The sequence below is a fragment of the Aphis gossypii genome, chromosome 2 (genome assembly GCF_020184175.1).
Source record: "Aphis gossypii isolate Hap1 chromosome 2, ASM2018417v2, whole genome shotgun sequence".
NCBI classification, from domain to species: Eukaryota; Metazoa; Arthropoda; class Insecta; order Hemiptera; family Aphididae; genus Aphis; species Aphis gossypii.
Genome location: NC_065531.1, coordinates 35,399,407 through 35,414,465, shown reverse-complemented (window position 1 = coordinate 35,414,465; position 15,059 = coordinate 35,399,407). Strand labels below are relative to the sequence as shown.

Sequence of the window (15,059 nt, the reverse complement as noted above, 5' to 3'; positions counted from 1 at the left end):
TAAAAAATTAAATAATTTATTAATCATAAACCATAATGTATAAAAAGAATTATTATTGTAATAGTTGGAAAGTAAATAACTTATAAATAAGATATGATAACAATTATATATGGGTTTCGGTATGATCTAGCTCTAAAGCAGGATTTGTTGCTGACCACATTTTTTTTTGTTTGATCTTATCACTTCTTTCAATTTTCATAGTAAATGTTTTTGTTTTATCCGCAAAATGATTTTGAATATCTTCTAAAGGAACACCTTCTGTTTCTGGCATCATAGTGTATAACATTAAACATCCAATAAGACTTACTATGGCGTATAATAAAAATGTTCCCGATAAATTAATACAATCAAGTACCATGAAGTATGACTTATTTGCAATAAAAGAAAATATGTAGGAACTAGAACCGCTGGCACCACTAGCTTGCCCGCGAATATTCGGTGGATATACCTTAAAAAATTTCAGTTCAGTTAATTAAGTCTTATCATTGTACTCAATCTTTTTACATCTTTAATATTTATAATAACTTATAATAATTGAGTTTAATTACCTCTCCAATTAACATCCATGGTAGAAGTCGAATAGAAACATGTGACATAAAAGCAGCTATATTCAAAAACACTAACGGTATCCAATTAACGTTAAGAATTATTTCCGCGTTGTATTGTTTTATGAATACATATGCTGACACAACGAAAAAACACAAAGATGATCCCAGCGTGGAAACTATTGCTAAAGGACGTTTACCAGTCCAGTGAATTAATAATAGGCCTAGAATGCCTCCCATCAATTGTAAAATTCCAAGAACCAATGTCGATGTATAACCATTGATCGGAGACCCCAACGTTTCAAAAATTTGAACCTGTTTTATACACAATTCATTGTTTAGAATATAGTATATTACCTATTTGTTATTCGTCTTAATAAATAACTTATTAATTATATATTATTGTAACTTACTGCATAAACTTGCAATGTACTTGTTCCACCAAAGCTTGCAAAAAAGAAACTAGCTGTTATGATGAAGTATGGTAGTAAAAATGTTCGTCTCAAATAAAATGAATAAAATTTTTTGTTTTTCTTCATTCTAACTTTCTCCTCGTTTAATGCTATTGATTTACTTAACATCGACAGTTCATATTGTACTGCATCTGGCTGAACCCAACCACGCAGCCAACATAGCGATTTTTCGGCTTCGACGATACGACCTTTGGCTAAATGATAGAACATTTATAATTATGTATCTATATTATATACATAAATATATTAGTAAAATTTAAATCAAATTAAGTCGAAAATAATAATTTAGGCTCATTTTTAAAATAATTTTTATTTTATGAAAATGTACTTAATTTATTGTATCTTACTTATAAGCCAATGTGGACTTTCTGGTATAAATAATAATGAAATAAATGCCACTATCGGTACGATAGTATTGAAAAGTACAATTTTTCTCCAGTGTAAAAAGTTTCCTAAAATAAATTGTGATATAGATCCAAGTATGACTGTAGTCGATGACAGAGCTGCAAGCACACCTCGGATATGAGGTTCAGTAATTTCCGCAACGTAGGTTAACACCTGAAAATTAATTAGTTATATTATAATCAGTATGTTATAGAGTCTTTGCACTATTCTGAACAATTTAGTACTGACTGGAGCTTCTAGTAAACCACCACAAAGTCCACAGAGAGCTAAAGCTAAGTAGAGCTCAGTTACTGTTGAAGCATAATGAAATAACAACCAAGCTAGAATGAATGGCAATGTAAGCGCAATCATACTGGGTTTTCGTCCAAAAGGTTGAGTAATAGTTCCAGATATCATACATCCAAGTGGAACACATATTAAATTGATGCTACCTAGAAACATTTAAAAAAATGTATTTTAACGCATCTATTTTAAGAGCTAAAGTACTAATATAATATGTAATATAAGTCTTTATACTAACTGAACCATGATATTTGTTCTTTGTTCAATTGGAGTAGATCATCATGTCTTACACTAGTGGTATTTGATACTGAATTAGAATATAATGCTGGAATAGCTATTGTCGGTAGTCCTAATGTCATTCCATATGTTAAAAGTAAACAGTTCTTAGCTGATACAGCTAATATCTAAAAAAAAAAACTAATTTTGTAGGTACCTAATTAAATATTATTGAATTATTAGATTCAACCTTGTTTATAATACGATATATTCGAAAAAAAAGTCTAAGCAAAAATACATAAAGTAAAAGTTTTAAAAATATTCCTACATGGCCTTATATTAATACCGTTGACATAGCACGAGTAATTATTTTTCATTGGTTGTTGATGTTCTTTATAAAAGTGTCATAGGTACCTATTAAATTAACAACGTCGTTAAGTTCTAGATTTTTTTAATCACTTCCTAAATATAAAATAAATGTCTACACTATTATTCAATTCAGGAGTCAACTTGGGCAAAAATCTTTGACAATAACTTAACTAAAGCATGATCGAAATAATTGTTTATATTAAAAAATAAAGTGCCTAATTAAATAGATACATAAAAATCAGAATACAAAAAACTTTTTCTCTTAAATTGTTAATATTTCAACCAAAAAAAGTTGATATTTTTGGAAATTATTATCAGATAATTTTATTGAAAATATCAAATGCCTGTCTATAGTTATTCGTTTTCGAATCATACCATATAAACGAAATCGTTTTTGTTCTCATTTTTCCGACCATAAAAAAAAATTATTTTTAGTTTTACATAGATATCAAATTGTATTTAGTTTATAAGTTCTATCAATTAATTAATTTAAGTATGTAAACAATGTTTACATGTCTTATTAAAGTTATTTTTTGATGTTAAAAATTATTTTTACCTGAATAATAATCTTACTAATATTTTGAATACCAATTTTTAGCTATACAAATATTTAAATTTCAAATATAATAAATAATATATAAATTTATTTAGATATTAATACCTACGTCTTACATGTTACAATTGAAAATAAAATCAACATACATAATTTATTCAATATACTAAATAAATAACAAAATTAATAATTATTGTTTTTGATTTAAAAGAGATCACATATTTTGATTAGTATATTGTAAATCGTTTGTACTCGACCTTTTGAGACAAGATTCTTCACCAGCTGATCTATTACCATTGCGTATCCAAAATGTAACACAATTGCTTGGTTCAAATAAATTCACAGGGGAACCAATACAGTGTATATTATATAATTACGATGACATATTTTTAGTTGACAAATTTACGAGATGGGTCTATAATAGTTTTTTTTGGAGTAACAATATTATTCATAGAACTAAATACATGCTCACACTCTGGCGATGGTTTAGCTACTGTATTTATAGCATCTAATAAAGGTTTTAAATCAAGTATTTTGGAACTATTCTTAGTATCAATAAACACACGAAATCTTCTTACATATAAAAATAAATTAAGTAAATTTACATTACCTACTGTGTGATCTTTTTTGATCAGCCATTGTGTCGGACTCGTATTCCTAAGCTATTAATTACGATATATAACTATCAAATTATCTATAACTAACGAGTAAATAGTAACGACTGAAAAGTTATTATAATTTTATGAATACAAAATGATTCGATGTATCCATAATAGTAATAACTGTAACTCATAACCATTGAACTATATTATTATTATTATTATTATTATTATTATTATATGTAATAACTATATTATAACTATATTATAATCATATAGTTCAATGCTCATAACATTTCATTCGGAACCATAAAGGCCTCTTTTTATTAATCTATGTTCGGAACATGATAATACCTTTTGACAGACTAGACGATATCGCATACTAATCCAAAATTAATATCTTGGACCATAAATTAATTATATATTATATTTTATAGATTTTTGACTATATAATATTATAATTCATTAAGCCAACTATATAAAAAAAAAAATATATAGGACCATAGAATAAAGAAAAGATAATAAATGAATATACTAACATGAAATAAAAATAAAAAATAAATTAATAAAAAAAATATATATTTTAAATATCGGCGATTATAAACTGCGCCCGGGTAAAATTACAGGTAAACTACTTAATTTGTTACAGATATTAATATGAATAATTAAAAATTAAAATAAATACAAATATTATAATTAATAATAACGTCATATTATATAACATATTACTTATTAGGAATTAAAAATGAAATATAATTTAAAAAATCAAAATAATTATAAATATTACAAATAATAACATAATATGGTGGATACATATTCATCAATTGGAATTTAAATAGTGCTAGAGCTTATAAATTAGAAATGCAACTGAAAACAATATATTTCAACTCCTTGTTGTTTATTACTTTAATAAGTCAAATTGTAATAAGTTTATAAGTCGGGCGCAGTTTACCCTATACCTTTTTAACGTAGATAAAATTTCGGGCGCAGTTTACAAAAAAAAAGATCATTTGGACGCAGTTTACGTATGCCCTTGAATATAAGTTTGTGCGGTCCCCCCGTTCTAGTGAAAAAATATAGTTGGGGTACGCAAAAAAAAAAAATAAAAATTAGTAGAGGAGTAATCATTTTTCATGTATTATAACATATTATGCAATGATTTATCATTGAATTCAAATTTAATAAATCAATTATATTGATCTATTTGTCTACTACATAACAATTAACAATGTACACTAGACACCTATTGAACAAAAGTGGTTATCTACTTGTCCATATTTTATTTTTAATTTGCTTAACTATACATTTTTATTTAAATAGGTAATTAAACTTATCTGCTTATATTACATGCCACGATTTTTTGTTAAAAATGTTAAAAATATTATTTTAGCATAGTTTTTAATACGATAAGTCACATACTAGTTTCAAATAAATTGTCAATTGTATGATATTAATGTCAATTATCAAGTCGTCCGACTTACTCAAATAATTTATTCATTAAAATAGCTAATTTAAACTTGAATTGTTTATTCTAAGAATTTTGGTATATACCTACTAAAATTTATTGATAGTTATTTAATTTTTGTATCATTTTGTTGATATTATTTTATTTAGTTTTAATATTATCACCTATACTTATACATTGCTCTGTAATTACAATTTAAGAGGACGCCATACCCGCTATGTTGCAGTATTTGTCTTATAAGTGCGTATAGCATAGCAAATTTTCGCTTAGTACTTCACGCTTAGCTCCGTTAGTTTAAAAATTAGAGTGTATCGACTTATTATATAAAACTTGACGGTAAGAATATAATCTTTGTTCATCTGTTGGTTTTTTACGATACTTCAATTTTTAACAAGTTACGCGTATATAATATAGCGTAAATTAAAAATGCTCATATCTCACTTAAAACCTAAATAATTGTAAAAAATCAACATACTAACACATTGCACAAAAAATGTTCTTACTAAAAAGTTTCATAATAGGTAGATTTATTCTAATTTTTAAACTAACGGAGCTAAACGTGATCTGCTAAGCTGCGTAAAGTTGCAATATACTACTCACTTGTAAAATGGAGACAATATATGCTGGTATGGACGTACCTATATGTTATCCTCTTAAATTGGAAACAGGACTGAGGACAACTGAACACTGAACATACGCAGATAATACATAAGACATTTTTGAACTGAAGAAACCTTATTATAATGATATTAAATATTTTTTTATATAACGTTGATTAGTTAATATTTTATTATCATAAAATTACATATATTAACATATTATATATAATTACATACAATACTAAAGTCCAATCTCTAGTTTCCAGTACTATTATAACATTGTAAATTATCTACAATTTTTTTGTTAAAATGAGTAAGTAATTATAAATTTTAATATTTAGGGCTTGATTAGGTAGGTACCTATACCAATAAATGAATAGTTGTTTAAATGAATTTAAAGGAGCAATAATATTATGAATTTACGTTGCTTGTTTATTCTCACTTTTATTGTAAACAATTTATAGCACAATACTATACGCCTACTAATAGTTATATTGTACATATTATAATAAACGATTAAAATTCCCAAGGTCTTATATTGTAAAAATTCCGGAAAATGAATCTTCAACATCGTGAATGTATTGTATTATTTAAATACAGGATGAGTTTATGACCTTCAACTTGTATCATATCTAATTATAGTTTTTCAGAATAATTTGAATCAAGTTTATTTTGTTACTTATTACTTTCATGATTTTGCAGAATATTGTCAACATTTGAAATTAAAACGCTTATAAAATATTATATTATTTATTCATCAAAAAAAATTTGATAATTTTAAATGCATTTATACAGGTAACTTAAAATTAATCTGTTCTTAAAAATTTGACTACCTATATGTATAGAATATAATTATTTTAATATCTAATAGGCAATAGTAGAATTTTTGCCTCTATAACATATTAACATGTTTTAAATAACATTATTTGAGGATAAATCGTAGTAATACGTGTTGATATTGTCGGTAATAATACAATTTCTCCATAATTTGAACTTCAAATATACTAAAATAATGTATTCGTATATCACGTATATGTCTTTACACTAAACTATATTATTTTAATTTTATTAAGGAAGTCTTATAAAGAACCTTATATTAAAATGTCAAGCTGTTTAAACAAGCAAAACATTTTTTATCGATATTTATAAAGTATAAAAATAAAATAATATATATATTATAACTATTCATTAATATTCATCCAGTCACTATTATTATTATTATTATTACTAGCTGAATTACCCATCGATGCCGGGTTACAACAAAAAATAAATTTAGAATTTTCATTTTCATTTTCACCAGTAAAAAAATCAAATATTTCATTAAACAAACTGCACCCCGGTAAAGATATTTTGTCATTACCACAATATAAATAAAAAGTTATCAGGTCATTTTAATGTTAAATTACCCAAATTTTAGGAAATAACATTAACTATATTATGTGGTAAAGAAAGTTTATAACTTAATAAATGCACTCTAATTTTGGTTTAAACGATTTTCATTACGTTTTTTTCTTTCACGTATTCCAGTTAAATAATGGATATTATGGTTTCTTTTAGTGTTTGCATTTATTTCTTTATGGAGAATAAATAAATTTTGAATATTAATAATAAATTATTATACACCAGGCTATAGCGTATATCGCTAATTTTCATTTATCGGACTTTTCTCATAGTATGGCTCATCTGTACACCTAGTACCTATCTATTCGCATTTGAAGAAAAAATCATGAAAATCGGACCAGTAGAACATCAGAAATAGCTATCTAAAAAAATTGCCTCACGTTTTAAAAATATATAAAGATAAAGATTTACTATTATTAGTTTACATAGAAATATATTTTTTTGAATACCAATAATAATAGAATAATACATGTATTGAATTTTTCTCCAAAAAATTCATCTGTAAAATTTAATATTAAATACTACATAACAATAACATTCGCTTAAAAAATAAACCACTGACAATTAAAATAATATAAATATTTGAATGGATTTAATAAACTCATACAACCAATAAACCAACCTGTGGTAAAGCATTTTTGAATGTTTTCTTTGATTTAGTTCTGAATTCATTAATGCCGTTATTATTATTATTCTGATTTGAAGATTCTTTAATTGAAGCAATGCGGCCGTTAACAGATTGAATAGAATGGTCACCTTGCAAATCACTTATTAATACTGGCTCGGTTCTCTCTCTAAAACAAATAAACAATGTAATTCATTAAATTTATAATATAATAATTTAGATTAATAAATAATATACTATAGGATATCTGGGTATAGCAGTGGTTCTCTACCGGAATAATACGAAATATCAACAAGAAAAGAAAAAAAATATTTTATTAATTCGTGTACCTTATCTTTATATTTATTAAAATATAGAAATAATATGTATTAAATATTGTATTTATTAATTATTGGTAGATATTAATAAAGACGCTTTTTTATATAGATATTCTATTTAATTGTTTGGACTCAGAAAAAAATTAAGAGTTCTATACTTTCTCTTGAATAATCCCAGTAAAGTGTAGGTACAAGGTACATATTATTATACTTTCAATCACGAATCGAAATGCTTATTTTAGGTATCTATTTGATTAATTTCTGCTTAATTTTTTTTACCTCATACATTTTCGAATCCTTAATAAGGATCTTCGAACCTTCATCTTATCTTTAAGGCTTTAAAATTATGAAATACCTATGAATAGGAAAGGAATTAACTGTGTAGTTGAATGTGTATATCACATATACATATAATAATAGTATTTTCAAGTATTTGGAATACTTTACAAAAAGTATTCCAAATATTTTTCGAATAGTTTTTTTTAGTAGATTTAGATTTAAAAAACAAAAATATATTTTTTTAAATTCAGTGTTTATAAATGTTTTTATAAATTAATATTATAAAAATCTCTTTTTATGTATAGTTATTAAAAATTTAAAAGCTTCAATAATGAAAAAAGTAATGAAATTATTTTTTAAGTGTGATTGGGCGTTAAAAAATTATTCAGAATACTTGTAAGAAGTATTCAAAATACTGTAGGTATTGAATACTTTCGAAAAAAAAAGTATAAAAAAGTATTCGGAATACTACCCAAGTCTGCATATTATAGGTTTTATATTGTTGAAACATACTTTAAATTAGGAAAGCATCGTCTATGATATTTTTAAAAAGATATAAAAGTCGTCAACATCCAAGCTCTATAGTCCCTACTAATGGTATTTAGTCAACTTTTAAAGTGTACGCGGCCAATAATTTAAAAAAATTTTAACCTGAAGTATTCAAATTCTAACCAGTTACCAAATTATTTGTATTATTATTATTAAACTTTATAAATTTATTATATTATATTAATATATTATACGTATAGCCATAGACCTTATACTCAGTATACTAAGTAATATACTGAGTATAAGGTCTATGCGTATAGCATAAAATGCATACCACACTTATAGCTTTATTTAACTCACAAACTTTTTTAGGTGTAAAGTATACGTTAATTCAAGTCCTCGATGGTTTATAATAAATTACTAATTGAATAGTTTATTAAAAAAACATGTTTAATAATTATAATTATAATAATTTGGTAAATTAAGTGTAAACCTAAAAATTAATTTAAAAACTTTAATTGAGATTAGTATTCATTATTCTTAAAAATGCTTAGCTATATTATACCTATTTATTTCTAAAATAAATCCTATAAATATTTAGCTGTTTTGGAGTCTCGCCATAGTTCATGACATGTTAAATTATAATTTTTAAATCATTAACAATAGGTAAGACGCTATGATTTAAGTGGTACTTTTATTACATTTTAGAAATTTTATTTTGTTCATTGAAAATGATTATCATGCAGATTATGTTCATTTATGAAAGGTGTTAAGGTCAATGCGGGGCGAGTCTAAAATTGTGCATGTCATTACCAATACATACAACGCTTGACGTTTGTTGTACTTCGATGGGATAAAATTAAAAATAAATCTATTAGAAAGCTAAGAGAAACCTGTTGTGTGAGAAATGCACTTATATCTACCCATAAATTTTAAGTTTCAAATCATAATGTATAATTTATTACAATATTCCGTTCCCGTTATAAACTCGTCAAGTATGCATTTATATTAATAAGAACTTTAAAAATATAGAAACACAATTATTTATAATTATAATTATTATAATATTATCAACTGAATAGTATTAATCTAGTAAAACCTAATCTAAACTACACGCACTTAAAATCATTGATTCATAATTACACGCTTAGAATACTAACTTGCAGGAACGAGTCCTAAACAATCTTAATAGTACCTACCTATGTGGCTATGTATATTTAATAAGTAATAACTGTCAGAGAAACTGTTTAGTCAACACAGTTAAAGTTGACATGCAAGCAACTATTTTCTATTTAATATAATGCAGAATATTATTGACATAGTCATATATAGATTTCATAGAAGTAAAGAAAATTAAAGTTACAACCACGAATAATAGGTAGGTTATGTAAAAAATATGTTAATATTTCGATGTTTAACTATAATTGTAAATATTTTATTTTACAAAATTAAAAATATACAAAATATTTAAAACATATAAATATTAAATCGCCATGAATACTTGTAAAGTTGTAAATATTTGTTTATGATAACTAACATTTAAAATAGGAATTATATGCAAATTACTTAATAGTTATATTTATAATTATTTTTTTCTTTAGTTTACTAAAAATATTTTATTGTATAAAATAGTTATTTCTCATGAGAATTAAGTTACTCTTATTTACATTACTTACATTATACTAAAACTAAGATTAAAAAAATAAGAATCATTACCTAAGTTTAGTAAGTATAGAGTAAGCTTTATTGGTACACTATTAAGTAATGGATGACGGGTTGCTAAAGATCATTACAAGACTAGCATAGACAAAAAAAAACTGTTTTTATATTTTGTTTTGTTTTTTTTTTAAGGGGTAGGGGGTACATTAAAAATCTTGGGCCCACAATTTCGATATATTTATTGACATTGGAAATTAAAAAATAACAAGAACGACAATTGAATAGCAATATAGCATTAGTGAGAATAAGATTTTATTGATACAATAATTTATCACAAATAACATTTATAGCAGTATAGCATTATAGGGGAGGGCTTCAGTCCCTGAAATAGTTTATGACTTTAAGGATAAGGTTACCTTGTATAGGATAAAACTTAGTATTAACTAAGTATTTAATATGTGGAAATATATAGTATAATATCTATCTGTATTATTTAAAAGGGAGCTTACTAAGATTTTGAGGACCTTAACCTCCAACTCTATTTGAGCCATTAAATAATAGATCCGTGTATTAATAGATATTACATATTATTACATTATGTAATCAGTAATTTTACAAGCATCGTTATTTATTTTAATACCTATTCAAAATAATGTTTTGATATTAATTGATAATTTACGTTTGATCAACAATATGATTCCGAAGTCCGTGTTAATATAGTTAATAGTTATATTTATATTATCTATTTCATTCGAAGAATCATAGTCCTCAAGAGCCATGACAATAAAACTGATAGTGATTACTGATTACTGATTAGTGATAATTACTAATTATGAGTTATGACAATTAAGTAACAATAATAATCAATCAAAAACTAAAATACCTAAATACAATTGGATACAGAATTTTTAAAAATGTCTATTCAATACCAGCAGCTATGTATACATATTACATACATTCAGGCGTGAATCTAAGGGGGCCAAGGGTCCATGCCCCCCCGTAAATATGTTCTGGATCCGTACCTGTATACGTTATACATTATACGTCATATTAAAGTCACTGAATCTGATGCCATAAAATAGGACCCAAGTATTTCCATACATAAGGTATATCAAATGACAAAACACCAAAACATATTAACAATAATACACAGTATGAGTACAAAAATTAATACTGGACGTAATTGAGATATTTAATAAAAATAAATTAACTGTGTTTATTTCTATGTTTACATTTAAAATGTTATCTGGATGTAATACCTGGATAGGTTATGATGAACTGAGTCACGTATTGGAATTAAAAATGAAATGAATTAACGACGATACTTTTCAAATAAAATGTAATTAGCTCCACGATCCAATTGAACATTGGATATTATAAAAAAGGAAGATCAAATAAATTAAAATTATTAATTTCAGCGTTATTACTGTTTTAAAAATGTATTATTTATTTATGGTAGCTATCTCAGTATTGAACAAAATAAAAACAAAAGATCAACAATTTGAAAAAATCGATTGATTGTATGGTGCACTAAAATTCAATAGACCAATCATAAATCAAGTTTAAGGAATCATCAGCTCACCGTTGATTCATTTGTGAAGTCTTAAAATGATTGTTTATGTAACCTGACATAAGTGTCTCGAAGATGAATTACGAGTCGAACTATCCAAAATTTCGACATATTATATAAATAATAATGGATTATGTATTTATGTACTAAATATAAGTGTTAAGTTACTCATTAAAAATGTCTAAAAAAATTATAATACTGTTTTATAGCTTAAAATAGTTTTTCCTTAGAATAATGTTTATTTAAATTTATATAATATTTCTAATTAAAATAAAATACCAATAGATGCACATGGGTAGGTAGATATTATATGTTTGTATTTATATTTTTATTATATATAAATATACATTTGTATATAATTTTATTTATCATCTTAATTTCTTTGCGTGCTATGTCACACAGTTTAAAATTTTTTTTTCTAATTTGTCATACTTACCGATATATTTATTTTTATATTAGATATTACTAAAAAGTGTCAAATATTTTAAATTTAAATTTTGTATAATGCTTAATTTTGACATTAAATATTACATGTATATATTTTAGATAATTATAACTTAAAATATTAATTTGAAAAATATAAATATAAAAAAAAACAAACACATTTAATTTGAATTAAATTACCTAGTAGTATATTGGTTGAAGACTTGAAGAATGTTAAAATATAAGGAATATAGTTATTAATCGAATATTATTTATAAATTCTGATTTTGTTAAGGTTAACGAATAGTATATTCTGTAGTCTGAATACTAGCTATACATATTATTTATTGTATCATCAAACACCAATAGCCAATGTTGATTTTAAATTTGCAGGCACATGATAATATATTGTGTCTTTAACTTACATTTATGAGAAAGTTTATTTCAAGTTAAATAAATTAATCATTCTGTATATTACAGTTTTTTAAGAAGCTTATCATGTATATAAATCAAATTTACTAAAATTATTATAATATTACCTACTTATCTATGCTCTAAACCTAATCTAATCTAATCTGATATGTGTAATACCAAAACATATTCATATAGTAATAAAATTACCATTGTGTAGGTATACTATTTTAGACATACCTAGATTACATCAACTATTTTTTTTTTTATACAAGATTTTTGTTACATTTTGTCTCAACGTTTAAAATGTTAAATTAAAATTGTTAATATTAAAACAGAGAATAAATGGAATATTACAATTAATGACATTTAATTTATTCAGTAAATTAATGAACCTAGAAATATTTTATTTTATTTTTACACTTCAAATTACTTAAATAAAATTAAATAAGTATCAAAATACTTATAATTTAGAATCACATACTAATGAACCCATATCTTATGGATCAGATTAGGTCACTCAAATCATCTTAGCTCTAAATACTTAATCGATATACTTATACATTTACTAAAACTGATTCAATTCAGAGATTCAATTTCTATACACCAAAACTCTTAAATATAAAAAAAAAAATATATGAAATATTAAATTAAAAACGTATTTCATAGTTAAAAAAGTAAAAATATTACAATAGTAAAAATAAATTTTAAATTTTGTAGAATAGGCCTAGGCGTTCGGTAATAATTTAAAATCATTAGGAAATAAATACACAAATTGAACAATAATAGCTTTTAAGAAAATGAGTGTTTATTTTTGAAATAGTCATTCAATATTCACTTTATAATGCATATGATTTAATAAACATTTTAACAAAAAATGATATACAAGTATCTTGGAAAAAATATGTTTGAATAATGAATGTAATATTCTTAGTTTATATAGAACATAAAATTCGTATTAAATTACATGTGAAATCGTGATGTAGATATTCATTATTTTGATTGATTGCATGGAGAATGGAGATATAGTTAACTTTATTAAGAGATACATATATTATATAGGTAAGCAAAGTAGATAAAGACAAAATCTAATGTAATGTGACTATTAATATAATTTAAATTAAGAATAATATTTTTTTTTATGTAAGTATATTCATAAAAATATTTACAATTTGAAGTTTATAACGTGAAATATTTAGAAATTTCAAACGATAATTTGTATACTATTTATAAATATTAAATTATATTTATTTATAAAATATATATAATTATATATGTATATTGTATATAATATATATAGATACATTTTACGTTAACGGTTACACTATACCTAACATTTGTAAATATTATATTAAATATTATTACACATAAATTCTACTTAGAGTCATAAATACATTATATAAACTATACTTATAAATGTTTAAATGTATTATATAGGTACCTAGTATCCTGGTTCATGTTTTCAAGTTTGTCCCATTAATATTATAATTATAAAAATAAATACTAAAAAAATATTAGAAGCATTAACACAACTGCACTGAAAATGTTGACGACGTATACTGACCATATGTGATACCAACCTGGTACTTCTAGATTATTTGATATAACCTACCTCGTACACCTACCAACTACGACTTTCTATGATCAGTTTCTGTTTAGTTAAAAAAAAAAACTTGAATAACTGTAAAACAATATTGGCAAGACTCTTAGACAACATAACAATACAGAGTGTGAATCTACAACTAATACTAACTAATAATATTAGTTACTAAATACTAATTATAGTAATTAATATAGTTTTATTGTCCTACAACGTACATGTTTTAAGCTAAAAAAAAATGGCATAATTAATAAATAAATTATTATTTACAATTTCGGTTAATCAAAATTAAGGAATAAAAATTCTAATTTAAATTCATAATCAAATTATAAAATAAAATAAACTAATAAAATATATAGTAAAACATTTTAATGAAAAATTATGGAAAATAATAAGTTGCTTGATTTGATATAACCTATTCAGTGGCTCAGTGGCAGACAAGAATAATAATTTGTGATAACAGGAATTAAATTCAAGAATCTTAAAACAAAAAGTCCCACAACAAAAAAAAATTTGCCGATGCCCGCGTTTCATTAATAAAATTGTTATATATCATTACTATCATATATTATTAATAAACAGTTATGTTATATACCTATTATAAATACACATATTTTATCGTATAAGAATGCGACAAATCTGGATCATCGATTAAAATAATAATAATATGTATGTATACATTTCTCAAACTTCTTTCCTGATTAAAAGAAATTATACATACAGTTATATAATTTAATAATTAATAAATAAATTTTTTAGTAAACATTAAGTCAAGCAGG

The 15,059-nt window shown here is 24.0% G+C and overlaps 1 protein-coding gene across 1 annotated transcript; it reads right to left on the bottom strand.

Moving 5' to 3' along the window:
* On the bottom strand, positions 1-14,276 carry LOC114127202 (facilitated trehalose transporter Tret1). Its single transcript, XM_027991385.2, has 8 exons — positions 14,122-14,276; positions 7,530-7,701; positions 1,944-2,109; positions 1,652-1,854; positions 1,366-1,576; positions 959-1,212; positions 549-860; positions 1-448 (listed from the first exon to the last, which is right to left on the bottom strand). The coding sequence occupies exons 1-8, from the start codon at positions 14,136-14,138 to the stop codon at positions 104-106; spliced, it is 1,680 nt and encodes a 559-aa protein (XP_027847186.2). The 5' UTR covers positions 14,139-14,276; the 3' UTR covers positions 1-103.
* Between the last annotated feature and the right edge of the window lie 783 nt (positions 14,277-15,059).

Excerpts from the sequence above, each read along its gene's own strand:
- LOC114127202 (XM_027991385.2), bottom strand. Across the intron at positions 861-958 it reads GTACATTGCAAGTTTATGCA|GTTCAAATTTTTGAAACGTT; the intron begins GTAAGTTACAAT and ends TGTATAAAACAG. Across the intron at positions 449-548 it reads CATGGATGTTAATTGGAGAG|GTATATCCACCGAATATTCG; the intron begins GTAATTAAACTC and ends AAATTTTTTAAG.